This window comes from Bombus pyrosoma, linkage group LG5, assembly GCF_014825855.1.
Source record: "Bombus pyrosoma isolate SC7728 linkage group LG5, ASM1482585v1, whole genome shotgun sequence".
NCBI lineage: Eukaryota > Metazoa > Arthropoda > Insecta > Hymenoptera > Apidae > Bombus > Bombus pyrosoma.
The window spans coordinates 4979516-5006670 of NC_057774.1; the positions used below are offsets into that span (position 1 = coordinate 4979516).

General features: G+C 31.6%; 6 protein-coding genes across 13 annotated transcripts; 2 read left to right on the forward strand and 4 right to left on the reverse strand.

The window, feature by feature from the left end:
- Nucleotides 1-1428: 1428 nt before the first annotated feature.
- LOC122567408 (WD repeat-containing protein 20) lies at nt 1429-6770 on the reverse strand. 5 transcript variants are annotated; one of them, XM_043725859.1, is made up of 6 exons: nt 6633-6770; nt 6193-6586; nt 5361-5543; nt 3452-4840; nt 1842-1913; nt 1429-1570 (listed from the first exon to the last, which is right to left on the reverse strand). In XM_043725859.1, exons 2-6 carry the CDS (start codon nt 6460-6462, stop codon nt 1499-1501), a joined length of 1986 nt encoding a protein of 661 aa, XP_043581794.1. In that variant the 5' UTR covers nt 6463-6586; nt 6633-6770; the 3' UTR covers nt 1429-1498. The 5 variants fall into 5 exon arrangements, 4 of the variants coding, with proteins under 4 accessions (XP_043581794.1, XP_043581795.1, XP_043581792.1 ...); XM_043725860.1 differs by having other exon boundaries at nt 6193-6572; nt 6633-6745; XM_043725857.1 differs by having other exon boundaries at nt 6193-6700.
- Nucleotides 6771-8088: 1318 nt separating this feature from the next.
- On the forward strand, nt 8089-10733 carry LOC122567912 (U3 small nucleolar RNA-associated protein 25 homolog). The gene has a single exon (XM_043727064.1). The coding sequence runs from the start codon at nt 8278-8280 to the stop codon at nt 10555-10557; it is 2280 nt and encodes a 759-aa protein (XP_043582999.1). The 5' UTR covers nt 8089-8277; the 3' UTR covers nt 10558-10733.
- Nucleotides 10734-10811: 78 nt separating this feature from the next.
- Nucleotides 10812-15509, reverse strand: LOC122567913. Its single transcript, XM_043727065.1, has 2 exons — nt 13954-15509; nt 10812-11271 (listed from the first exon to the last, which is right to left on the reverse strand). The coding sequence occupies exons 1-2, from the start codon at nt 15083-15085 to the stop codon at nt 11048-11050; spliced, it is 1356 nt and encodes a 451-aa protein (XP_043583000.1). The 5' UTR covers nt 15086-15509; the 3' UTR covers nt 10812-11047.
- A 170-nt stretch (nt 15510-15679) lies between these two features.
- On the reverse strand, nt 15680-18955 carry LOC122567916. Its single transcript, XM_043727072.1, has 8 exons — nt 18116-18955; nt 17887-18031; nt 17601-17807; nt 17367-17540; nt 17192-17296; nt 16542-17074; nt 16209-16470; nt 15680-16126 (listed from the first exon to the last, which is right to left on the reverse strand). The coding sequence occupies exons 1-8, from the start codon at nt 18334-18336 to the stop codon at nt 15722-15724; spliced, it is 2052 nt and encodes a 683-aa protein (XP_043583007.1). The 5' UTR covers nt 18337-18955; the 3' UTR covers nt 15680-15721.
- Nucleotides 18956-19147: 192 nt separating this feature from the next.
- LOC122567914 (transmembrane protein 192) lies at nt 19148-20562 on the forward strand. 3 transcript variants are annotated; one of them, XM_043727066.1, is made up of 4 exons: nt 19148-19392; nt 19610-19741; nt 19831-20227; nt 20305-20562. In XM_043727066.1, the coding sequence occupies exons 1-4, from the start codon at nt 19354-19356 to the stop codon at nt 20547-20549; spliced, it is 813 nt and encodes a 270-aa protein (XP_043583001.1). In that variant the 5' UTR covers nt 19148-19353; the 3' UTR covers nt 20550-20562. The 3 variants fall into 3 exon arrangements, with proteins under 3 accessions (XP_043583001.1, XP_043583003.1, XP_043583004.1); XM_043727068.1 differs by having other exon boundaries at nt 19148-19387; XM_043727069.1 differs by having other exon boundaries at nt 19149-19310.
- Nucleotides 20563-21061: 499 nt separating this feature from the next.
- LOC122567915 lies at nt 21062-26759 on the reverse strand. Of its 2 annotated transcripts, none has more exons than XM_043727070.1 (3): nt 26486-26759; nt 24149-24224; nt 21062-23021 (listed from the first exon to the last, which is right to left on the reverse strand). In XM_043727070.1, exons 1-3 carry the CDS (start codon nt 26493-26495, stop codon nt 22733-22735), a joined length of 375 nt encoding a protein of 124 aa, XP_043583005.1. In that variant the 5' UTR covers nt 26496-26759; the 3' UTR covers nt 21062-22732. The 2 variants fall into 2 exon arrangements, with proteins under 2 accessions (XP_043583005.1, XP_043583006.1); XM_043727071.1 differs by having other exon boundaries at nt 24149-24209; nt 26486-26755.
- Between the last annotated feature and the right edge of the window lie 396 nt (nt 26760-27155).

Below are 27155 nucleotides of genomic sequence, written 5' to 3' on the forward strand. Positions count from 1 at the left end.
CAAATCGTTTTTACATTTTGACGTTAATACTTTAACGTGTGTATATATATGTATATATATATATTTCTGTAATTATTTATTTTTATAAAGTAATAAATAGTATCGCCGTGTGGAATATGCAATATGAAATACTGTTTATCATTAGAATATTCAATAACTGTTTGTTCATACATTTATAATTATTTGTTTACTGTGATAGACTTTCGTATCTGAGAACTATATAAAAATATTTATTTATTCGTTGTAAAAATGATTCATTGTTATGTTGTAATAACACATAAAATCTTTGTAGATAGAATTAAGAAATACAATACTTACTCGCAACAAGTTGTTTCAAAGACTCCATGCAGAGTTATAATCAAATAGAAATTTAAAACAGCTATTCTAACAATATACAGGTTACTTTTTTAGTCGGATTTTTAATTAATTATTTACGACCAATGCTTTGTAGCTCTCAGATATAAAGTCATCTTTTACACTTCGTTTTCAACTGATCGTACATCGACGATGCACTCATTATAGATTTTCAATAAAGCGAACAAGTTTCTTAGAAACATATTCGTGTAACCACATTATAGAACAAATAAAAATTTTCTTTATTTAGCTTACAATCTTATTAAGGCAATTTAGTTATCGATAACCCGACTATATTCCTGAACTGCATTAACAAGAAGTGAAACATAAAGAAGGAACATTATAACATATCTTTTCAGTAAATATTTCTTAAAGTTAACGATATAAAAAAATAATATTTGGTATAATTAAATTTAAAAAATGAAATAACATAAATTCTGTTTTACATACTATCTAATTCGCTTTTTTCATACTTAATATTACTCAAGATAAAAACAATTAATCCCTAGTAACAATACGCAAATTAAAATACTTTATATGTACATATTGCTCTGACTGATTACAATAGTTGCACTGCTTGTTAATCTAAGCCACAAGAAGCTAACTATTTAAAATCATGTTTCTAAATAATTACAAGTAAATATTGGTAATATAAAATTCTTTGACAATATACATAAGCATTTAATATTAACACCATTCAATTTAAATTTATTTTCCTAAGCGGACCTTATTGGAATGATTTAGTACAGTATGTAAGATCAAACATACATATGTATACATATATACATGTACACACAATTTATTTATTACTTTCGCTGGGTTCTTTTATAAAATTTGTATAACATTATGAAATTTTAATATCTTCTCACGTTTAAAAAAAGAAAAAATTAAGAAGGAAGGGCAATTGGTATTCACTAGAAATAACTTACCAAATAAAAATGTATTTTTTAGCAATCAATTGTTAGATGCTCTTGGAATCACCCATTTTTCAAAGAATACTGGAATAATTTTCACTTGGCCATACATAATACAAGTGGCAATAGTGGATATATGGTTGAAACTGCATTTTTGAAGATTGCAACGTATGCATTAGTGGGACGTATTTTTCTTCGTGCTTTGAAGATGTGTTAATATCTGGTTCTGGCTATACTATGGTGCCTCCACCTTCCGTAGGACTGATCACGTGGAGAGCATTTCCAACCTGTCCTATTCCTGCCTGTAATTGAAAAATGCATAAAAATTTATTATCAAAAATAATTTTGGTTGTTTTTACAAAAATTCTGCAAATGTTGGAAGCATTTGGAACACAGATATAATCTCTATAAGTGCATTAAAGAATAGTGCAATAATAGCGTAGAAGTATGATCAATGACAATTTAAAAATGCCTTAGCAAGGTACATACTACTACACGAGCATATAAAAAACATGGTATACTACTTTGTTCAATCAAGCAATAAACAAGTTGGAAACAAATTATTATACGTACCATGCGATAAACTCTGGGAAGACTCATCCATGATTCTCTTGCATCAGCCAAAGCATGGTACAGAACATTAATCTTTCCAATCAAAGTAAAAAATTAATGTCCCAACGGCTTAAGAAACAAGCACAAGCATCTTCCGATAAAACTATAAGACTGTCACTATAAAAGAAGCAATGCATACTATATGAAAATTATCACAAAAATTTTAACTGGTTAAACCACTATAACATAAAGGAGCATAGGGTATTTTGATGATAGAAATGCTTTATGCATAACACCAGGAAACTGAATCTGACATTTTAAATTCTCATATTTCAGAATAAATTACAACTAATAGAATTAAAATAAATTGTAAACATTTGTATAAACATATATATGTATATCTGATTCAATTTTTCTTCTGGAGCTTCTGCATTGCATTTTGTATAAAACTCAAGCAGGAAGCAAGCAGCAATATTTCATTCAAAGTTTTGCTTTATTGTACAACAAGGCAATTCATTGTTTTCAACAAAGGATTAAATGTCACATCATTATAATCCAGGACAATAGTTTAACTAAATAATTCATTGTTTTTCTATCATTTGCTAAGCTAAGCTCATAACACTTTACAGGAAAGAAAGAAGGGTTTAAGGGGCCTGCCCTGTTACAAAATCTTATGGGGGCGCAAACAATATTACTCTCAATGATGGAAATCAAATATAAATATATTCTATCTATAATCATACTAATATATTCTTTTAATATTTATATTGAATATATTTTGACCAGATGATCATTAGGCACAAATATAAATGCTGGTTTACACTATGAATGAACCTTATATTATTTATATTTATGATTTCCTTGATTTCTGTTATTCAATTAATATCAAAATTTTACAGAATAAATTTTGAAAAATTTCCTTAGAAATTCATATTTTTCTTAATTGAAAAAATTGAAAAATATAAAGATTGAATGTGAAATCTTAAATTTCATATATCATGCAATAAGAAAGACTAGAAATTTTGTTAAAGTAGAATATAGATCGATAGATTAAATTTTTCCATTCATAGTATCATCCATCCATGTATTTCTGTAATTGATATACAATACAGACTAAAAAATATTGCTAAATCTTTAATGTATTCCAATGGCACCTTTTAATATAATGTATACTGCTTTGGATAAAATATGAACTAGTATTTAGTTTGTAAATATAAGACAAGAAGTACATTCATTCTGAAATCAAAATTTTGCATGTGTATGTATGATGCCACAAGAACAATGTTTATTACAATACTAAAGATAAAAAATAACAAAATCACCCTTTCATATTGTTCACATTTAATAAAGTTATGTGTCCAAAAGAACATATTTTGCCTAATATAATTCAACAATGACAATAGAAAAGTTGTCCACGGTATTATTATGTTCAATAACAGTAATGATTTTAAGTTTTATCTCTATATACAAATCAGAATTCATTACTAAAAAATCCTACTACACAAAATTGCAACAAAGATTGAAGATGGGTTACATCATAGATCGTTAGATCGCAGGGAATTAATGTTGGTGTAAGGATTGCTATGATGATGTGGCCTGTGCAGAGTGCTGCTGATGGTGAGAGGACCTACCATGTGACCAGGCCTTGCCCATGTGTAGACATATCCATCTTGACATGCTGTTACGAAGCAATCTTCCCTAAACACTAATTCAGTCAATCTCTCGTGTGCCAACTTCTTGCACACTAGTGGTTCTAGCACTGGGCACTCATCAAACCTAGGGCACCAGGCAGTCCCTATCAACCTCATAGGATCGTCCATCACAGAACTAACCTTTTTATTTGCACCTACTAAACTTCCACTGACACTGTTCAAATTACTATTTGCATTTAAGTTAGTAGTAGCTTTATCACCACTACTGTTCTGTATTATTGTGCTATTAGATGCACCACTACCTCTCATAGTGAGGCTGAAGTTCCTTTTATGATTATCACCCTTACGATCACCAAAACCAAGGCCTGCTAACCTTTGTGTCAAGGAATTTACAGTTGACACTGCTGTATTTGTACTCATGCTATTATTACTACTATCATTATTACCACTCGCGTTTTCTTTGTAATTAACATTATTCAAATTATTATGTTTAGAATTGTTCAAATGATGATTCGTTGTTGAACCATTCCCACTGTTGACTGTTGATGTAGGAAGAGTACTAGAACCTGCTGTAGATGGCCTTTGTTTTGCACACATTGGTTGTCTCAACACATCTTCTGTAATATCCCACAAACACAACTGTGTATCTTGCGACACACTACCTAACCTGTAGCATGTACCACCTGACACTCTTAATTCTGAACCACAAGAGTTTCTGTTTGAATGAATTCCTTGCGATGTTGTAGACAAACGGTTGGCCTTCTCATGATAATGATTATGATTATTATGTGGTAATGTTTCATCATCTGAACCACTGAAGTCTGGGTCATGATCTTCATAAGATGTAGTATAAGGATCAAAAGCTACTACGCTTACCCAGCTATGATGACCTTGACCCCGAGCCACCACTCTTTTTTCATGAAAGCTCCAAATTGTCACAAGATCATCTTCACCGCCCACAACAACATATCTTCCATCTGGAGACCAACATACACATAAAAATCCACCAAAATAACTTCTAGCTGAACCCACTAACTCCATTGTATTATATTGAAATACTCGCAAGAATCCATCTTGGGAAACAACTGCTAAGTTTGAGCCACATGGGCTAAAGGCAAATTCATTTATACAACATCCTTCTGCACCTATTACCCATCTATATAATGGGTTTCTTGTGGATTTTGTTTTACAAGTATATATGGCATAACCATCCCCTGATTTAAAAGACTGATAGTTAGGGGCTGTGGTTCCACATAAAAGTTCTTCATTATATAAATATAGTTGCCCAGAACTGTGCGATACCAAGAAGAGATTGTTTGATCCAGGAACCCATTTTATACATGTTACTTTGCTTTTGTCAATCAATCTCTGAAACATTAAAAGATATATATCTTTTTATTTATTGAACAAATAATAAGTATAATTTTAAAGAATGGTCTGTTGCAGCTATCTAATAAGTTAACAAAAGAATTACATAATTACTGATTAAATTTATTTAGTTCCATCATAAAATCTAAATAAGACTTTCAAAATTAAATATTACATATGAATAGTATTAAATATATGTTACTACAGCATAGAGTATTATGAATCATTAAACTATCATACTAACTAACATCTTTGTTTATCATGTCACAACAAATAAGACATTCATGTCACAGAGATTGGATAAAGTGGTAACAATCTTTGTACAAATTTTTTAATAATAAAATATTATACAATTTATTTGTACCTATACACAATAAATGTATTCCCAGAATTTTAGGATTGTACCAGAAATATTTTACAATCTTCTTGCATCTTCAAAAAATTTAGTTCAGTATGTATATCAAAGTATATTCATACATCTATATGATTTTCTATTTTTTAACATAACAAATTTACTTACATCTTCATTATATAATTTGCTGAGTTCTTTCTGTATTGGATCTATCAGTTGAATTTGACCTGTAGAAAAACCAACTAATAGCGGCGCACTATCTGCAGTTGCTGTTGTTTGATTAAAATTATGGCATGTTGGATTAGTTCCTTTATATAACTTCTTGTCCACTGGTTTATTTAAGTCCACAGCCTAAAATATTTTCATGTAACATTGACTCATTGTAAATTTTAATAACATGTTAAAATTAAGATATTGTAAAAATATATTGTAATTAATAAATTTTATTTATTTTATTTGTCTATATAAGATCATCAATATTTCTCAGTTACATTTATTTGAAAGATATAAAATTTTATCAAAATTAATGTTTAAAAAATATTAATTTCTTGTATCTGTGTATATCAAATATTTGCATCAGATTTATAAATATGGATTATAGAATTGCTAAATATACTAATATTTTGTCAATTAGTATACATGGTATGTATTAATAAAAAGTCAAAAGTTTAGCTAGTAAGACCTGAAGGAAGGAAGAGAAAGATAGATAACATATATGTTATAATTTAAATGAAGTTAAATAAACAAGTTATCATTCTAAATAAAGTGACTGATGTATCTGATTATTGTTAAAATAATCATCTAATTAGAGATAAGTTTGATAAATATAAGTTTACATGCAGTAATATACAAAGTAAAAGGATTCTCTATGTTAGGTGTGGTGATAGTGCAAAGATGGAGTCTTGATATGCGTTTTCGAGGTTAGGTTTCAATGAATCCACGCTCAATTAGATCTAAATATAATAACAAATATAATAACTATGGGGGAAGTTTAGATTACCTTTTTAACTCCTCGATAGACATAAACATAAAGCTCCTTGCCAAAATTGAAACACATTCGGTCACCAAGTCCTTGTGTACCCGTAGGATCCGCTGGATCCGGTAAAGTTACGAAAGACACCCTAACGGATGCACTTCCTTGACCATTCGTGTAACCGACCCTATTTGGCCTTGAATACTCCGACAAAGTCATTAGTTTATAGGTTCCTTCCCGCGTGACAAACTGTGTTTTCAAGTCCTCCTTCCCTCCTCCATCCAACTGCACAGCCATCTTACCACCAGCGGTGCGACGGAGGAGCTCATCAGACACGAAAAAACCTGTGTTGGTTTCTGCCTTTCTATACGTCTATCGATAATTTCTTCTTCGACAGCTTGTAAAAACTGTCAAACACCAACTATACAGCTCCTTGTATTAAAAATCTTCCAAATATCAGAGCTTACCGGTTCTGTATGTAACCTTCGCTAAGGGCGCCCCAAGTTCTATATCGAAACTGCCCGTCGTGCATTTATGATCCGCAGCTCATACTCTCAACCTCGTATAGGATAATTCCGTCCCCACCATATCCCTGATACTCCCTTTACCTCCGTGTGATAAGCAATATGCAACGTAAAAATGAATTCGTATATATTAAATAGGCAGCTTAATAAAGAAATTTCAGATATTCATTGTTGTAAACATTCAAGTACTTAAAATACAGATTTCAAATAAGAAAAGAAAAAATACATTTACGCATATTCTATTGAAAATGTTAATAATGTTGTGTGTTTGTGTGTGATATTTTCAATATATTTTTAATGATATTAAAATAATAGAATCATACAGAATAATTTATAAAATAATAATATGACGTAATACCTAATACAATTGGATGCCTTGTACGGTCTATCAAAATATGTATAATTATTCTGGATATTTTTAAATCTTTGTAATTCAACGTTGCAATGAAGAAATTAAATAAAATTACAGAATGTACGGCACTGTTAGCGCCGTGTTATTACTGCGCGCGCAGCATTGCCTGAATTCGTTGGTTCTGACAGCCTGTCAGGGACCGGATATTTTGTAAACAACCGAGCGAAGGGTTAATTAATTTTGCCCACTTTTTTCCACTTCCTCTGTTTCTTTGCCGGTTTAGCTTATCAAGAACACATATTCAATTATCATGGACTACTTTATACTACAGATATTAATCATGACCCAGATAACCGGTAATAAAAAGATGTTATGAGTATTTCTCTAATATGATAAGCTAATATTCATTTAAATATATTATCATATTATGAATTCAAAAATCTTATATATTATTAATTTTTCACAATTTGATAAGTGACGACTTTTTAGATTCCTGATTCGTGTAATTGTAGATAAGAAAAATAAAGATTACAAAATTCAATTAGGCATGATAATTTCATCTATTAAAATTATTAGTCACGTGATCTAGATCCAGAGAACTTGCTTCAAATTTCTTCCGATTTTCTGAATGTTAATTGTAAATAAATTCAAATTCTGGTACGTATATTATTTTATGCATATACAAGTATTATTTGATAATATTTTGCTTAACAACAACGGTTTATAATTATGTATAATAATTATTATATGTAGAATTACATATCTTTGTAATTTGTAAAATATATATATATAACTAATTATAATAATATAATATACAATAATATTGGGAAACACATACATACACATTAGATACACATAAGAATGACAAAATATTGTTTTATTTTGAATATTAATATTTCTCCTATAGTACATACTTACAATATTGTAATAAGTGTTTCTCTAAACGAATAAATGATATAAAATCGTGATCGTGTATAATTAAAAATTGTAATACTAATATATTTTATTATAAATTAAAATCTTATGTACTTGTTTTCTGTTTAATATATATTATGTTTTGATTTAGTTATATAATTTACGTAATTATGAATATATATATATTCATAACTCGAAACATAAATACATATTCATACATTTAAAAATCATCGACAAAGACACGTGGGTGAATTTTACTTCATAACTTTTTTTTCTTTATTATTACGGATTGTTAATTAATGTACATAACATTTGATAATAATGGCACGTGGTAAAAGATCAATTCGCGGTGGGAAAAGGAAATTTCACCGGTCCGATGATCGGCCGAAACCCAAAAAGAGTAAATTTAACCTAAAAGAGGCTTCGTATGTCAAAGATCGTGACATTAAAAATAAGGAAATCGAAAAACGTAGGCAAATGTTGGAAGAAGAAAAGTTACAACAACGAGACATAGAAAGTGAAAATTCTGGCGATGAACAAGAGAATCCATTGCAAAACTTATTATCCTCTTTTGTAAACACAACTAGTTTACAAATTACTGCTATTGAATCTAATTCAGAAAGTGACGATCTTAGTGATAAGGATGACGTTGAGGAGAGTAATGAAATTAGAGACAAGCTAACAATGGAATCTAACAATATGGATGAGGATGCAGATTTACCAAGTGATAGTGACGAAATAAAAATGAAAGACGCTGATGAAGAAGATCCCGAAACTACTCAAGAAGATGCTGGTTATTTGAAGGATCCATTCTCAATTCATCTTCATGATGATTTAAGCGATAAACTTTATGAAGCAGTTTCTAATGTCCCACAAACTGTAGAAACACAAAAGATAATATGGCCTGTTTTAGGCAATCTTACATGTCAAATACCAAAATTTTTAGATGATGCTAAAGACACAATGAAAGAATCTAACATTTCTGTTTTAGAATATAAACAGTTTTCTAAGTGTGGTACTGTTCCTCAATTAATTGATAATGTAAATTGGGATAAATTATATGTCAAATCCCAAATTCATGGCAATCTTACTCAAGCAAATCATTCAAATACAAAGGATAATGCAAATATAACTCCATCACCTATGACTCCTTTACAAAGGGAGCTATTTTCAATAATAAATAATTATCAAGATTTATACTATCCTGAAAGGACTTTTTCTAATGCGGATCAAATAAGATTTGTGTATTGCTTACATATAATTAATCATGTGTTGAAAACACGAACGAAGATATTGCACCATAATGCAAAGATAACAAAATCAAAATGTACAAACATGACAGAAATCCCAGATGAATATAGAGATCAAGGTTTAGTGAGACCAAAAATTTTAATAATTGTTCCTTTTAGGCATTCGTGTCTAAAAATTGTTGAATTATTGATATCTATTTTAATTGGAGAAGATAAAGGTGGTTCTGTAATGAATAAGACAAGATTTATGGAAGATTTTAGTGGCAATGAATTAGCAATGTCAAAAAAAAATCCAAAACCTGAAGATTATGAACTGACATTTCAAGGAAATACAGATGATACTTTTAAAATAGGAATTGCTATTACAAAAAAGACTTTAAAATTATATTCAGAGTTTTACTCCTCCGACATAATAATATCATCTCTACTAGGTTTAAGAATATTAATAGGTGCAGAAGGTGAAGCAGATAGAGATTATGATTTCTTAGCATCAATAGAATTATTGATTCTTGATCAAGCAGAATTGTTTTTAATGCAAAACTGGGATCATATGATACATATATTAAATCATTTGCATTTACAACCAAAAGATTCTCATGGAACAGATTTTTCTAGAGTAAGAAGTTGGTGTGTGAATGGATGGACTAAATACTATAGACAGACATTAATATTTTCAAGTATTCATGTGCCTGAAATTTATGGAATATTTAATAAGAAATGTTACAATTATGCAGGGAAAGTAAAAATAATAAATCCTATTTCTCCTGGATCTATTTGTCAAGTAGCTGTACAAATTCCACAAGTGTTTCACAGATTTGATACTTCAAGTCATTCTCAAGCCTTGGAATATAGAATGGAGTTCTTTATAACAAAGATACTGCCTCAGTATAAAGATAGAATAATGAATCATACATTGATTTTTATACCATCTTACTTTGATTTTGTGAAATTACGGAATTATTTTAAAAAAGAAGAATATAGTTTTGTACAAATTTGTGAATATTCTAAAGATGCAAAAGTAGCAAGAGCAAGAGACATGTTCTTCCATAGTGATGCACATTTTCTCCTATATTCAGAAAGATTTCATTTTTTCCGTAGAATAAGAGTAAAAGGTATAAGGCATATTATATTTTACGCACCACCAATCTTTCCTCAGTTTTACGTAGAAATGTGTAACTTAATGCAGGAAGCTAATCAAAATCCACGTTCAGGTTCTGGAAGTAATATGACAATTACTGTTTTATATTGTAAATATGATATTATGCAGCTTTCCGCAATTGTAGGAGCTGAAAGGGCAAGTAAAATGTTTGGATCAGAAAAATCCATCCACATGCTCATGACTGGTGAATAGGAAATAAAAAGTACGTCAAATTCTTTTATATAATAACAGCGGTATCGGATGTTATCGATATTGTGACTGTTAATATTATTAAATATGTAAAAATGTATCATTAACGTTTGTAGTTCGTATTATTATTATTAACAGGAAACATTTTTATCTTTATCGTTTTATTTAATTTCTTTATTATATTACTATACGATTTTTAAATGCATTGAAATAAATACAATCTTAATTACAATTATCCAAACGATTTTGTTCACAGAATTATTTTTACGTACCAATAATATAATTCCGCGATATTACGATTATTTCAGCAAAGAAACACAATTTGATCTAAAAAGTATTCGTTTAGCATTTTATAATTATTTGGATGTAAAGATTATTAAATTGTTTTTGTCATCTTTAACTAAATAATTGTTATATAAGCATTATAACAAATCTAAAAGTTTTGACAGTAAAATCTAATTCTTCTTTTAATTACTTTTAATATTCTAACATATTAATTAATGTTAGAATGCATTTTGGTAGATATTTCTTTGGTTTCTGTACTTAAACTAGTTTGTAAATCCTCGAGTGTTGTTAACGAGGGAGCAGTCGATGATTCAGCAATCTCTGTTAAAATAGTTAATAAATTCTTCTGTCGTGGAGTGGTTATGATTTCTGACATACTTCGTCCACTCGCCATGGTCGTTAATTTTGTTGTCATTTTTTCTGTCTGCGTATCTGAAAAAAGAAGAAGTAATTTTAGTTTTATCGCATCTAAATTAGCATTTACAGCGATCAGCGATTTCAAGATAATGAATTCCATATTGATAAATCATGACAAGAGCATAATTATACGATATATTTACACGATAATTGGCTAATTCATAATTCGAACAAGAAATCGGTTTTTTAAGTTTTTAAAACGGTAAATAGATAACATCGCAGTGATTGGAGGATTTTAAATCTGTTTTTATCGTTAATAATAGAGCGATCGGTGATATAATTTGATAATTATGTATTACCACATTCTGATTTTGTACTTGTCTTGGTAGGGACGTCTTTTGGATCCCACAAGAAAGTATAATACAACGATAGCAGGATAGCTGCCATGCTAACAAATATAACATAGGCAACCACCGTCAATACCCGTACCAACTTTTGTTTATGTTTTGGTTCGTAGAGCTTGTCTTTCCTTTCGTCTCCTGCAAATCGAATTTCATTGCCTGCTGGTTTATGTTCGCGATTTCCCAATGTACGACTAATGCTTGCCATTACGTTTTGAGCGCTCATTTTGCGCGGCAACTGCATTCTCGACGTGCTGATGTTTCAAAGAAATCCGTTTTATTCAATTTCCGATTGTAAGGTCATTAAGTTCGTAAATGAGTTTTATGTTTCAGTTTTGATATAAAATTTCAATATAACATTATAACATTTTAGTTTCTGTAATATTAAGTCATCGTACAAAAATCGTAATTGTAATCATAGTAATTCGATGTAAAGTTTCGAGGGAAATATCGAGGAAAACATTGTTTTCATCGAATGTTACGTATTTATAACTTGCTTGATCATTAATATTTATGAACGCTCAGTAAACTTTATAAGTTTATTACTGTAAGCTTTGTAGCTTAAATATATCTTATGTTGAAGACTGTTACGCAGAATGCTTTTGCGTTCGACAGGTTACGTACATATGTTTGGTCGAATGTTTTCTACGATTTACCACCAATGTTTCTGTAATCCTCGCGTTATCAATATGAATTCGAATCCACTTTTGTTGATTTTCGAATTTTCCAATTTAGTAGACAGTTTGGTTTACTGATAGGGCGTTCCCGAGCGAATACTGCGAGTATCGGGAACAGTGGTAGGAAAGTGCTTAAACTTCACGATAATTTGTCAAGAGGGAGATAAATTTTCGAGAATGTAATATGCAGAGGGTTTATATTGACGTTTTCATTATTCTACAACTATTTCTGTCTCCTGACTATTGGATCAACGTTTTTCACAGATACAGCTGGTAAGACGCACTCGTCCAATGATATGTATCAACGAGTTTTCACTGCGCAAGTCTCGGAATCTTGACTCATTGTGCTTCGTTCTGCGAACTCCAAGGGCTGCTCAATTTTACGGAATTCATCGTGGAAAATGCCCTTAAACCGTATAATGGACACCGTCTCATTGTATTTCCAAAATTTATCCATCCAAAATTATCTCGTATGTTTTTCGATAAATATACGTGATTAACATATTATATATTGATTGAATCATTGTTTCTGTTTATGACTAGAGTAACATTTTGATTTTATTTATCTCAAGCCTTTTTTAAAGTAAAAATTCAAAGGTAATAATGTTTAACATCAGAAACAATAAGAATCTCTCTGTTTCATTCATATTATATAAAATAAGTAATATACCGAATTAAAAGAATGTTCATTAAGACATAGGTATAAGTACTACATCGGTTTCGAATTGAAGTGCTTCTGTAGAAGTGACAAAGAAATGATTAAAAATGTTACATAATCATTTTACGTAAGACTGAGCTTATGTATTGCTTCAAAGTTAATACTTGCACGTACAGGTCACGCAAAACAGGATGCATTGTCGTTCCATACAGGATGCTATTTACGTAAAAGTAATCATTCCAATGGATATAATTCGAAAATTACAAGTGTCAAGAATAGAAGCTGTTAATACAAGAGCCCATAAACTTTAGTCAAAGCTGATAGGGTTTTCGCTTCGAGAGTAAGGTGACTTTTACGACATTCTCGTTTTACATAAGAGGCGCGCCTTTATTTTAATAGCATTTAGTAGCATTGTTCTTCGATCTCGGATAAAGATAGTAGTACGATAGGTAATCATTATTCAATGGATAATTCGTATATTTAGGAAGAAATAAAAAAGGGGAAAAAAAGGAGTGGATATATCTTTTCTTTAGTTTGATTCGCGTATACGTTCACTTAAATATTATACTTCAGCATGTTACTTGAGAAGATGAAATAAAATAAAGTTGTTTAAATCAAATAAAGATTAAACAAGTTTGTTCATAGGAGTAGTAAGATTTTTGTACTGATGCAACGTTAAAGAAGCCATAATGGATCGACCTGACCCTGTTCTGGTCATTACGTGAACAATACAGATAATCATCGTAGGTCAATTCATCGACTATCTTCTTTCTAAGGTTTTAATCATGACTTTTCATTGGAGTTATGTATATGAAATATTTTTATGCTTTGCCTTTACTGAAATATAATTGTATATACCTAACTACGCACGCGTGTGAAAAATATATTTGTACAAAAAACAAATGATGATCACGTTCATCGCTTAAATGAACGATAAAATATGTATAATGTTGCACATTTAAAAAGCTGACTTACAGGTGAGTCAAGTGGGAAAAAATCAAATTATAGAAATATTATTTACCTTTGAACTTCAACGCAATGTTTGCCAGTTTTCCAGGTAATTTGTTGGACTGTTCAGGATATTCTAGACGATCTTCAAGTTCCAAATTACGAGAAGAATCTAGAGTTGTTTGTTTATTTAAATTAATTGCTTGTTTTATATTGTTGTTGTTATACGCACGATCTTCTCTACTATTTTGGATATCGAAATTTTCTTTATCATTTATCGCCATAATTGTCATTGTAGTATCTATAAATCTTCCATTGGACAAATGTATTTCAGGATACTGGGTCGTTTTAACTTTCACACTTTTTTTATTAAACATTTCAGCTTCTGATTTAAAGCTTGATAGAACATTATTTTTGTCTTCGTTTCGATTGGTAACTGTATCTTTCGTAAAATTGTGGTTTAATGGAAAAATATCTTGAGGTGATTCAGAATAGTTTCTGGTATTTGTAAAATGATCATTATTCGTTTCATTTCCAAAAATAGTCGAAGACTCCAGTATCTGGAATGTACCATCATTACCGAACATACGATTCGTAATTTTAGATGAATCTTTTGCACCTCTTCCATTTGATTTTCTTGTTAAGTTCAACGTCTTTTCTTTTTCGAATGAGGTATAATTAAAGAAATTAGATGTCCCATTTTCTCGAGAGGAATCTTGAAGAAAAGAGTTCGGATTATTGATTCTATTTTTCCAAGATTCAATTAAAGAATTTGGTAATAGAAATAAAGATTCGTTTAATTTTTCACGATGCTCCTTTACATGATCGTAATTATTGATAGGTTTTTCTATGCCAGCAATACGATCTAAGAACAAAAAATCCGTAGCATTAGAGTGTTGTGCGGGTTTGTTGGGGTCATCTTGCACAGTCATTTTATCGCCTTGTAAGTATTGTACTTCGGGTTCGGAAGATAATTGAACTGGTCTTCGTATAAGCCTTGGATTAGGTGGTTCCCAAAGAAATAAATAATACGCACTTAAGACAATGGCTACGAAACTTACAGAGAACATGTAAGCCATCACAGTGACTAATCGTATTATTTTCTTGGTCCTCCGATTTTCATAGATATCCGTCTCCTTTCTCGAGCCTTCACCACCGCCAGCTCCTTCTTGAGGAGCCCCATCGCTGTTTTCTTCCTTGCTCATCGTAATTTGAATTTTATTTGTATTATTGTATTAAACTCTGATTGAGAACTTATACTTCCCAGTGGATTTCTATCAGTTTTATATCCATTTTCCTAGTTTTTCTTTTTATCTTCATTTTTGTTACAATTCTTCTTGCGTATCGTTGCCATCTTGTAGAAATATAAATTTACATTTCACAGTAATTGTGGAAAAAAGTTCACCGAATTAAACACATGTGCAACCAAACAAAAACGTATTAGGAAATCTTTCGTTAGTACTTTATATTTCTCATTAATTTTTAATGTTTAATTTTAAGTACGTGAACGTAGGATCTGTAGCCGGTGTTTATTTTTCAATATATGCGAATTATTTGATATTTTACTCTTACACCTCCTACTAAGGTGGAAATGAGAAAAGGAAGACAATGTATCGTAGGACGCGCTTCGGTAGCGAAAGCACGTAAGACTGCAGTTCTGAATAAGCGTTCGTAGGAAAGCACCTTCCTTCGCCACGTGTTCGAATCACGCGCAAGCGTTCTTAAGTCGGTACGTATTGTACACGAGATTATTTTTTGCTTGCAATTTATTAGACGCTTGTTCAGTATTTCAGTAGTATCTAAAGATATTTTTATTGTAGTACGGTGAACTTTGTATTTGATCAACATTTCCAAATATTTCTAAACTTAGATTTTGGATCATCCCAATTTTCATCATCCCAAACGGTAATGTCATCTTGCATTAACAGAGTTTCAGAGAATTCAGGATCTTCTTGTTCCTTTTGCGAAACTTCTTCCTTCTTTTGTTTGGATTGTAGCACTGATTTTTCTAATACCACTGTTTCCGACGATTTTGACTTTCTGTTTGTCCATGTATACATCAACCTTTCATTTTCTTCTATTTGATCGTGTGAAGTATTTTTACTGCAACGCGAAGATGATTGTTTCATATTATTACAGTTACATATTTCTAAAGAGGTATTTACAGCAACTGAATTTTTTTCAAACTGGTTGTTTTCAAAAGTTTTCACGCTACAAGCATCGTCTCCAAGTTGCTTCGAAGGATTCTAAAAACGTTTTAAACTTTGTAATTAGATTAAATGCGGCTTATAGCTATGATTATTTATGCAGGATAGAGAATTATTATACCTCAGGAAGCGAATTTGATCGCGACGATAAATTATGTGAAGTCGATTCTCGAAATTGTCGAGAGTTTTCGTTGATTCGAGGATTTGCTACATACGGTAAATTTGGGACACATTGCTGATTGCTCAAAATTGTAAAAATTTGCGTCAACAAGTCGTTTGAACCTTCGGAGCAAGGTATTGGAATTGTCGTTTGAATATTCTGTCGGGCAATCAATGAATTTAATGCCGGCATCAATGCCGGAGCATAAAGTAATACCGCAAGTCTGTCAAAAAGGAACCAAAATATGAAAAGAAACCAAAAATTTCATTTCTTATTTTAATGTCTATCCCATACCTCAACAATTGAATGGTAAAGCTATTAGGATCTAACAAAGGGTTCCACGTAGGAGATTGCACCATAGGAGTGTAAGCGGTATGAACGTTGCTACGTGGAGTTGGTATTTTCTTATGTATTTCTTTTTTCTGTCTCTGGATCATACGCGTGAATTGTCTGGATGGATCGCTTGTACAATGTGTTTCTTCATACGATAACTTCTTCGCATGATTGTTCCAATAGCTGCGATTGCCTTGAGGTGTTTGAACACGAATATCAAAATTATCTTTTCGATGAACATCCGTATTTTCGAAAAATTTAGTTCTTTTGAACATACACTTCTCTTCGCAATTGGTATTTTGTTGCTGACAATGAAATGTAGATTGATCGGAAATATCACTGTTAAACTTTGATCCCATTATAGGTCGAAATTCTGGTGTATATACAGCAGGTTTAGTCTGCGTATGATCTTCATGTTTAACATCGAAGTCAGTATAGTAGGACGTTTCCGGCTCATGTTTCTTGTCGAAGCTTTGGCATACTTCCATCGACGCCTTTATACATCGTTGATAATTATATTAGTTTCGAATCGTTTATTAAATAAAATTATATATTTTGTAATATTTAATTAACTTTAGCGCGATAAAGAACCTGTTATACGATCTTAATACCTTTCGTGTTTCAGGGGGACCGAAATGTTTCCTCGATTTACCAAAAATGATTTTCGAATGATCAGAATCACATTTATCTACAGCTTGATGAATCTCATTATTTGCCTATAAAGAGATATATTAGTAACATAATATTTCAAATTATTAAACTTTTTATATATCTTGATACACATACCTTAGAATTCATTGTTTTGTATCTCGACGAATCAATCAATTGAGTTGAATCCTGTGGAAGTATCATAGGAATATTGTGCATCGAACAAACTGCTGTTGAATTGTTAATTAGTATTCTTGATTGAAATGAGTTGCTATCAGGCTCTTTTATAGGATAAATATCATTCTGTAAATTCTGAAAGAACATACAAGTGCAAACAATCATGTTTCAACTTGTTGATTTTTAGACGAATACCTGTGAAGATTTTCTGTATTTCTTCCAATCTGGATCATCAAAGGTTTCATTAATTGAATCTTTATTTTTTTTCATAGTGTGACGTTTCCTTCGTGATGAAACGCTAATTTGTTCTTGATTCTTTTTGTACTGATTTCTTGGAAGTGTTCCAAAAAAGTGTCCGTACTTTGTAAGGGAACGATGTTTCCAATTTACATCTGTTTGCGACTTTAGAAGAATGAAATTAAATATGAACGAAAGAATATCAAGTTCAAAAAATTAGTAAAATGGTAGATGATGGAAATACCGATTGATGTACGGCATTGGTATTTCGTGTTATTATAGGGATTAATGTTTTCACTCTTGTTAATTCTCTTTCCATAATTAGATATCTTTCTTTCATTTGTCTGATATATTCCAATAAATATCGATTACGTATATTCTCAGTACTACTAAAGCATAATTAACAAGTTATTTTATGTTTCCTCTTGACAATTCATTTCATTTAAGAAATTCAATTTCTTGTTTGTACTAACGTTCGGAAACATAAATTATTCGGCTGGCCATGGTCATTATCTTCGAGAAGAATAAAATTTAAATCAAACAAGAGTCCGTCGTTCCTTAAAGATGGTATATTTACTAATTCATTAAATGATATCCCATGTCCTTGATTTGCAGAAAGTTGTCGAATAAATTCATTACGTCTTTGATTGCGTTGATTATCCATAAGTTCCAAAAATATTTGTCGTCCAAACATACTTGTTAATTTTGTGTAAAGAAATTCACAACAAATTTTGACGAATTTGTACTATAATTACAATTATTTTGTATAATCTTTCATATAGGTTGTGTTTTCCATTGTATGTTCATCTTTTTTTGGGGAGGGGGAGGGGGAATAGAATAAATTCTATTTGAGAAATTTGAACATCGATTTAAAATTGAGTCGTTATTACAAATTGCTATATTTGTATTTTTGTTCATTCTATAAAATCGTCTCTCTAAAATGGTATCAACAAATTGACACTTGTGTTTAACACAGTGTTTTACACGATGTCTAGTTTGACATAAATGTATATGACATTTAACGAAATGATAGTACATATGTATGAAGATTTATTCTCCGTATTTTTACAATAAAGTTTGACGTTTCCTGTGTATATTTGTTCAGTATCTTCTGATTAATGTTAGCATGCATATAGAAATTTGGTATTCCGTATTTATTACCTGTTACTAGCGATTGTTTTATCACACCTTGTTTTTACAAACTTTGTTTAACATCTTTTCGTTTGTATATTACTTTTTTACTTATTATTATTGTATCTATCTCCAATCTTGTATTTGGAAATAAACTAACATATTTATTAAAGAGGCGCTTATGAATATAAGTACACTTTGTAAACACAAGGTTATTACTGTGTTAAATAATGTAAATCATAATTTTTGTCAATTTGTTTTTTGATGTTTGTTATATCCACACATATAACTCTTGCCAAGTTTCACGTATATCGTATGTATATGTACTATAGTAGGCTTTTTGATCTTACGTTTTACGTTACATGTTGCAACTATGATTTGTTGTACGTAAATTGAACGATACTTTGTAGAACCTAAATGATTTGTAGCATGTATCATTTTACGGCTTAAGGAATTCCGAGCATGTTTGTTCGGAAAACGTGCTATATACGATTACCGTTGTAAACAGAGATGTTGGTTTAGTCTTGGTAATGAAAGGTATATGTAATTTCCTTGTTTTGTATCATCTTTTTATGGTGGAATGGTCAGTCTTAACAGAGATTTAAATACGTCAGGTAGTGTGAGTATAATAGAAATTATATCACCCATTATATTATTGTCTTGTATTCGTTTTTATTAGTATTGATATAATATAAACATAACCTCTTTCTTTATAATCCTTTGCCACTCATGTTTTGACTTATATAATTTATATTATATCAACATCATAATTATAATAAATATTAAACTAAAAATTTATTGAATGAAGCAATTACTTATAAATATACATTTATTAGGGAGCTGTATTTTTTGATTCGCCTTATAACATGGACGAAGAAGACCCTCATCTACACATATTAACTTCTGAAGAAGTATATTTTAAAAAATTGGATACTATACCAATTGTGTCTGTTTCCCTTATATTTAGTGTAAGTGGCAACTTTTTTCAATTATTTAGAGGATTATATAGAAGAAATTGTTTGTCATGCAAATACTATGTGTTTATTTCAAATTTTAGGTGTGTCTAGAAATTATTGGGATTGTATTTATATCTGTGTGGCCTGAAGAAAAAAATAAATGTGATACATATTTTATATACTTGTATCTTCACTGTGCATACTGGCTGATAATTATGTTGACAGATCATTTTGTAAAAGCAAAGCATCATAAACTCCGTATTTTTGGGTATCTTGATTTTTATCGATCGACATATCAACAGATAAGAACACCTCTTTTCATAGCGTCATTATGGATGACGTGTTATTTATTATTGGCTGTGATTTTGCATCATACGCATAAAGTTAATTATGAACAATACTGTCATGCTTCAGAATGGTTCACTCCTCTAAATTACATAGTGTTGTTGACCACAGTAGAACTTACGATTATTATATCAGTTTATATACATTACATTAGTAAGTATACGAAAAATTATTGAAGAATTTATAATATATAGGAAGTTGTAAGGATATAAACATTGTTTTTCTTACAGAAAAAGTTTCGCGATTTAATCAATTACGTCCTCCAGCTGATGTTGCTAGAGAAGAGTGGTCATCTTCTTTTACTCAAGATACATATGCAGGTAGCAGTGAAGTAGGTTGCTATCATAGAAGATCTAATTTGGAAGAATTGCTTGAAATGCAGGCTGATTTAATAAGATATTTAAGAGATCGTAATGATAAATTCGGTCATGCAATAATGTTGTTCGCAGCTCAACGTAGTTTGCCTGAAACATAGGGTTGTGCCCTATATAAAATACAAGTTTAAGGTAAAGCTTTCTCATTTTTACTCGAGGACTATAATTGAAAGAAACATCTTTATATTTTATGGAATTAAACTTGTTTTTATTGTTGATATCTCTTTGTTAGCTCTTTCATTATATATATAATATATATTGAATACACTAATTTTTAATAGCAATCATAATCTGTTACATTTTTACTTGTATCTAAGGTGTGTATTACGTATTAATATTTAGAAGTTCTCATACACAAATTACTTTTGCATTAATTTACATTAATTTGAATTGAAGTTATATTTTATCAATAACAATTGATATTGTTACGATTAAAAGAGATATCATATAACAAGAAATCAAAAATCATTTCTGTGATAAAAAATGTATATCTCCAATTCAATAAAGTATATTTTTTTTTCAATATACAACTCTTATAATTCTAATTACACTTTACAGTTCTTATAATACGTATATGTTTGTATGATGTTTCTACAATTAGGCTAGCAATATCTTCAATACATAATGTTTATTTTCTAAGATCTTACTACAAACTTTATTATTACAGACTATTATATGATAACAGAAACAGTAATTATCTATTTATTTTGCATTCTTTGAAATATTGTTCCATTCTTTCATTATCAAGTTGAACAAACATATACTTTTGATCCGAAAACTAATTTTTAAAGATTAAAAAATAACATTACCGGGAAAAAGAGCGAGATTACATATTTTTTACATTGCGTGCTCGATTTATTATATTGAAGGAGTTCTTAATAATAGCGAGGTTAACATATATGCCGAATATTTCTATTTATATACTTTTTTACATATGTATATGTGCATATTTCTATAAATGCCTAATAATACCTAATTTATGTCAATAAAAACTGATGCAGTGTGCACGTGAAAACGAAGAAAGATCATACTCGTGATTTGTTGGTCCGTATTTAACTCGAACCTTTAGTATTTTATAAGATACCGCGAAATAAGGTTCTCAATAACGATGTTTTTTTACTGTATAACTGCATTGTAAGGCTTCTTGTGGATAAACACCTTAGACGATGAGATGTATCATATTAAAAAAGAAATCTATTTACAGAAAGTTTACGTGTGTTACGGCAGGCTTAGAGTCCTATGCTATCATATGTACGTACGTTTATGGTATATAAAATTATTTACTTATACATATGGAACACTCAAATATACAATGCTATAAAATGTAGAAGCTTGTACTTGATCGAGATGTACTACGTAGTTATGATTTCGACGTTTTCCTTGGAAATGAAAATATCCTATAAATGATCGCGTATTAAAATCAGTGCTAAAACCGAAGATTCTCGCTATTCAGGTTAGTACTATTCCTCGTTCCTTGTTTTTTGAAAGTTTGTACTACACTTTTAGGCCAGCCATTTTTGCTGCGTATGTTCATACATCGGATACATCTCATGGTTTCAAGAATGTATACCGATTGTTTTTTATTATTGTCTTATACAAGAAGTTTTTCAGACTTCATGATAAACGCAAATCGAGATAATCTTCTCGAACTAATTAATTTTGAACATTGTGCCAAATTCTTCTAGTGTAATGAGCAATATAACAAAGTTTCGATTGATCGTTTTTACTTTTATAAATCTGCTGTTTGCAAAGTAGAAGTCTCCTTTTTATGAAGTAAAAACGAACGTGGAAACGTTGCGGCGCTTCGGATGTAATTAGAGCGAGGCGCAATAACTTCGTTTCACATTTAAGGACTGAACCATCGCGCCACGATTTTCCTCATGGCTATAAAGTTCTAACCAAATTTTCTAAGGGTAAGCAGTTGTTGATCAAGAATTTTGCTCCTAATTTTCATACAATTTTGATCGCTTTTATTCAAAGCAACATTTCCCATTGCAAATGGTTGTTTAAAAATAATTCCCATAAATTTCATTTTGTAGAAATTAATAACTTCTATACCATAGAAATATGCTTGTTTAAAAAATAGTTTTCTCTTACATTTTAACATTGCTGTATTTTCTGTTCAATCGTGGTATTATCAGTATCGCAAAAAAGTATTTTTAATCTCACGCAACATTTTTCGGAAATTTTGTAATTTGCCATCGCATTTAAAGAATCGACGCGCATCGCAAAGGCGCGGTGGTCCCAATCATACAACTGCTTTACGCGACCAATAATGATAGAATCACGCGTGCGTAGCTCCCACTACGTTTCCGGTTGCTGAGAGCTGCTCTTCGGCCTCCATCATTTTTAACTTTCTCACTACTTGAGCATGTTCTTCGAGTAGCCTTGCGAATTCTCCTCTTCTAGTTTCGGCTTCCACTTGCATTTGTTTAATTTTTTCTCGAGGTCCGCCTGGACTGTCCAGTGGAGTTTGAGGCGATGAATTCTGAGAGCTGTTTACATTCGATAAACCATCTAAATCCGAGTTCTCGCTTGATATCGAATGAGAATCGACGTCATCCACAATTAAACTGTAAATTAAAGAGAACATTAAAATCTACAATATCTCTTCTATCGACAACTTAACAATTAATATTTTTATCGACTATTGGTATGATTTTTAATTTGGGAGATGCACAGTCTTCGTCTTAATTTTAAGTAAAAAAAAAGGAAAACAATTAAAACATGAATTTGAGGCTCGATTCAAGTACGAGATATTTTCGGAAAAGATTATTGTCGCTGGATACATAGATATTACTATTTACCACGATTAATAGTAATCAAGTAATTGTAATGAGTAATGATAATCAAGACGTCCATTCTGTATTTTGAATTTCAGTTCTAAGAGCGCAATTTGCTGGCAGAGAGGACGTGATTTTTATAGTTGGTCTAAACTATCGACGTTCTGCCCTGCAGCATTCTAGTGGCAACAATTGTCGCTTGCGTCAATGTTACGTCATTGGTACTGAAGCACGTAGTCTAGGCTATGGATAACGAATTGATTTTACGTAAAACACTGTATTAGAACCCTAAAAATATTTCAGTAATATTGAAGAAGGAAACGATATATACGAGACTTTTTATTATCGAAACGAAAGTGTCGGTTTAATTGTACCGGAAGAACATTCTGTTGAGGGGAAAAGGGGAAAGGAAGAGAGTCTACTCATTTGCGTCATGATCTATTATGCTGGCTGAATGCCGGCTGCGATATAGCGATCTTGATAGAAACATGGCAATTTTCGTAATATATGAATTATTATTGTTAATCTATAAATCATGAGATTTCGAAATCGGGAAAAGTATTTAAATAAATAGACTCGTTTGTTATTAGATTATTGAGTGATCAACGAAGCCAAAATCGACGTATTATTTGTGTACTAAACTAAATTCATGTTTTTCATTCACATTTCATTTTTTATTACTGCAGGCTTTCGAGTACGCATTTAGAGATGTGTGCTTGATTCGATCGAGATAACTGAGTATATTCTTAAGTACACTGCGATCAAGGATTAACATTGACTCTACCGTTCTCCTATTTCTGTCACACGATACTTTATACGTATTTCTTTTTTGTTTCTTGCTTTTTATCATACAATATCGATCAAAATCAGTTGATTTCTGTAAGATTTTGATTTTATAAAGATTTACTATCGCTTACCTGAATGCACCGTAAATTTCTCTTCCTGATGCCATCGTCACTGCGATATCAGGCAACGACCCTGAAACAAAGAGTCCTATGTCTGTGACGTAAATTCATTAATTCCGAAGGAATATACAAACACGTGAACGAGCAAAGATTTATGATAGGATAATTTTACGAATAACGCAATATGTAGTGACGTTGATTGGTTTTTAAAAATCATTCTATTTTTCTCATCGAGTGACAAATAGCTAGGCCCACAGCTCTGACGCGATCATTGTAATCTCTATGTCGAGCTAAGAATATTATTAAATACTATTTAATTTTATGACAGCATAGCACGGATAACGTTTCGTTCGCTTTGCCAGGCAATGAGATTCTCGTACGTACAGAGCACATATCGAAATCAGTAAATAATTTGTGAGCATTTTGGCAATTGAGTGAAGATGGTTGACTCGATTGTTCAAAAAAATATATAGTCGCGTTACGCTTTATATCGTAGCACACTTCTCTGGCAAGGGCACGATGCGTAAAAGAAGCTTCATTTATTTCAAGACAACGGACATACATATCGGAAAGTACAACTATTCAGACTCGATATAGCATAAGACAATGCTTATCTTGGATCGCTCGTGGAAAAAGATTTTTCCCAGAACAGATTAAAACAACTACAAACGATTCAATGATAGTTACTTTATTCGTGGTCTGTAATTCTTGTTTCCTGTTTGCGCGAAAGGAGCAAAAGCAATTTTCGATCGAAACGAAATCAATTGTCTTCGCGTTGGACGAAAATATATTATCTAATATTAGCATTGACACGCTATCATCTACGTTTATCATTTATAAGGCCAACAATGTGATTTCCAGTGATTTTCTTACGTAAATTGCATTGCATCGTTTTATTTAACGAAGATCGATTGGCATGCCATTGATGTATTGGCCGTTATCATCGATCATAGAGCAAACGATAAATATCCTATAAAATATGCTTTCGTTCGAAGAAGTTGTTAGGTCAAAAAGAAATTGAATCTCCGGTAAAAAATATTATTCGTCATAATAAGCCAATAAATAGCCGACTATTTTCTGTGAACGACGTGTACAAATTTATCTGATGGAAGCGAACCAAATCGGGTGCATTTACACGTGTACGCTTCACACGTCATATCCTACGTTACGAACCACGCGAATTTCAATTATACTTTACTGAATGCATTTCGCCCTTGCTAGTAATAGCAGCGTTTAAAAGTTCGACGATGAGGTCAGAAAATGAGAGTGAATCGAGAGAGAAGGTGCATTATCTATGATAGCTAATTGCTGAGAAATCGTGATTATCGACGGCTAGCGCGAATTCGCCAGAATAATCGATGATGTATAAGGAAGGTGGTATCCCGATCTGTCTAAAATAGAATCATGAACGCGAATACGACGAGATCGAAACCTTGGCCCCATAGAGCAAAGCTTACGTCTGTTTCGTTGATAAAATGATTAATTAAGCACCGCGTGAACTAAATATCTCCTCCTATTCAAGCTTCGAGATCTTAACGAGCAATCATCTTGGAAACACATTTGACCAACGATGCTACATTGTGTGTAAAGGATGTTAATTACAGTAAAAAAGATGCGCGAAAAGAAAGAACCTATATGTAATATTTCGTTACTAAATGTTCCTAAATGTTACTAATTGTACGTTCGGTTATACGTATAGCCGTGAAACAGCTAAACACACAGCTTTACAAGCTATACAGAAGGAATTTTCTTTATTTGGTAGAAGCTGGGAATCGACCTTCGTAACCACACGGGAAGGAGGATCGAGCTCGAGCGAGGAGTGCTTCGCGACCTCAGACAATGCGACCTGCACACGAAATATCCACGAACCGTGACCACTTCTGCGAGCTAAACGTAAGAGAAACGAAGAAGGTAAGAAAGTCACGAGCCGACAGAGAGGAAAGTATCCTCTCGTATTATTACACCGGATAAACGTCAATGCCGTTTAGAACCAGTTGTAACGTTTCTACTCGAGATTCCTGTGTCGATCTCGAGCTGAACATTTTCATGGCGGTCTGTTAAAAGCACTTCGCTCTAATTGCATACCGGAATCTTTGAGTCAAATGTACGCGTAAAATACACAAGTTAATACATAAGTGTCTGGACCATGCCTGCACGAGCGTCAGTTTCGAATGTCAGCAATTTCTTTTCACTCTCTTTTTGTTTCTTCAAATAAATTTCAAGCGAATGCGGGCGAATTCTAGCGAGACAGAATGACTAGACAACGAACTTTTTATATTTTATGAAGGCGGCATCTAACAACAGTACGAAATTCTGATGGAAGACGAAGGGATAAATGTAATTACTTACCTCTGACCATCTGTGTTCGACAAGTTCCTGCTGTATGAGCAACTTCTCTCGTCTCTTCTTTCTCCTTTAAATAAAAGTTAAGGAAGAGTTTGGCAAATTTTCTATGCTTGATAACGAACAGTATGTGGGGAAAAGAACAAAAGATCCTGAAGCAAAAGAATACGTTTCAATAGATAGGGCAGTGAACGCATCCAAAGACACGGCACGGCAGAAAGCACAACGTTCACTACTCGAGAGACTCGCGCAGACTGATCTGCTTGGCCTCTATCGCCGCGCTACAACCTCAACAGCAGGTTACCGCTTTACCGGAGAAGGGGGATGCAATCGACAAATTTTATTTCATGCTACCCCGCCTTTTTCTTCTTATATTCCTTCTTCTTTCATACATTCAAGAAGCTTCCGTTTCCACTTCGTTCATAGATATGCTTATTATTAATCGAATGCCAAACGAATCAAGACAATGGAATACGCGCCGTTGATACTTTCACAAAATTACTAACCGTGAAACGATGTTTTGTCCCAAAATGTAGCAATTTTTCAATGAAAATTATGAAATCGACGTGATACGCTTATAAAATTGGCTGTATTTCTATTCTTGCGCGTCTCATTTTTAACTCCGTTGATCTATTTTTAAACGATCGGTCATTATTGTTGTTAAATGATTTCATAA

Coding starts and splice junctions, on each gene's coding strand:
- LOC122567914 (XM_043727066.1), top strand. CDS start 19,354: ATGGTCAGTCTTAACAGAGATTTAAATACGTCAGGTAGT. Junction 19,393..19,609: donor ATTTAAATACGTCAGGTAGT/GTGAGTATAATA, acceptor TACATTTATTAG/GGAGCTGTATTTTTTGATTC. Junction 19,742..19,830: donor CTGTTTCCCTTATATTTAGT/GTAAGTGGCAAC, acceptor TTCAAATTTTAG/GTGTGTCTAGAAATTATTGG.
- LOC122567916 (XM_043727072.1), bottom strand. CDS start 18,336: ATGTTTGGACGACAAATATTTTTGGAACTTATGGATAATCAACGCAAT. Junction 18,032..18,115: donor AATAATTTATGTTTCCGAAC/GTTAGTACAAAC, acceptor ATTATGCTTTAG/TAGTACTGAGAATATACGTA. Junction 17,075..17,191: donor GTCCCCCTGAAACACGAAAG/GTATTAAGATCG, acceptor CGATGTATAAAG/GCGTCGATGGAAGTATGCCA.
- LOC122567915 (XM_043727070.1), bottom strand. Junction 23,022..24,148: donor GAAATTTACGGTGCATTCAG/GTAAGCGATAGT, acceptor TTTAATTTACAG/TTTAATTGTGGATGACGTCG.
- LOC122567912 (XM_043727064.1), top strand. CDS start 8,278: ATGGCACGTGGTAAAAGATCAATTCGCGGTGGGAAAAGGAAATTTCAC.
- LOC122567913 (XM_043727065.1), bottom strand. CDS start 15,085: ATGAGCAAGGAAGAAAACAGCGATGGGGCTCCTCAAGAAGGAGCTGGC. Junction 11,272..13,953: donor CATTGCGTTGAAGTTCAAAG/GTAAATAATATT, acceptor TTCTTTTTTCAG/ATACGCAGACAGAAAAAATG.
- LOC122567408 (XM_043725859.1), bottom strand. CDS start 6,462: ATGGCTGTGCAGTTGGATGGAGGAGGGAAGGAGGACTTGAAAACACAG. Junction 5,544..6,192: donor TCTATCGAGGAGTTAAAAAG/GTAATCTAAACT, acceptor AAAATATTTTAG/GCTGTGGACTTAAATAAACC. Junction 1,914..3,451: donor GGGCAAGGCCTGGTCACATG/GTAGGTCCTCTC, acceptor TTGATTGGAAAG/ATTAATGTTCTGTACCATGC.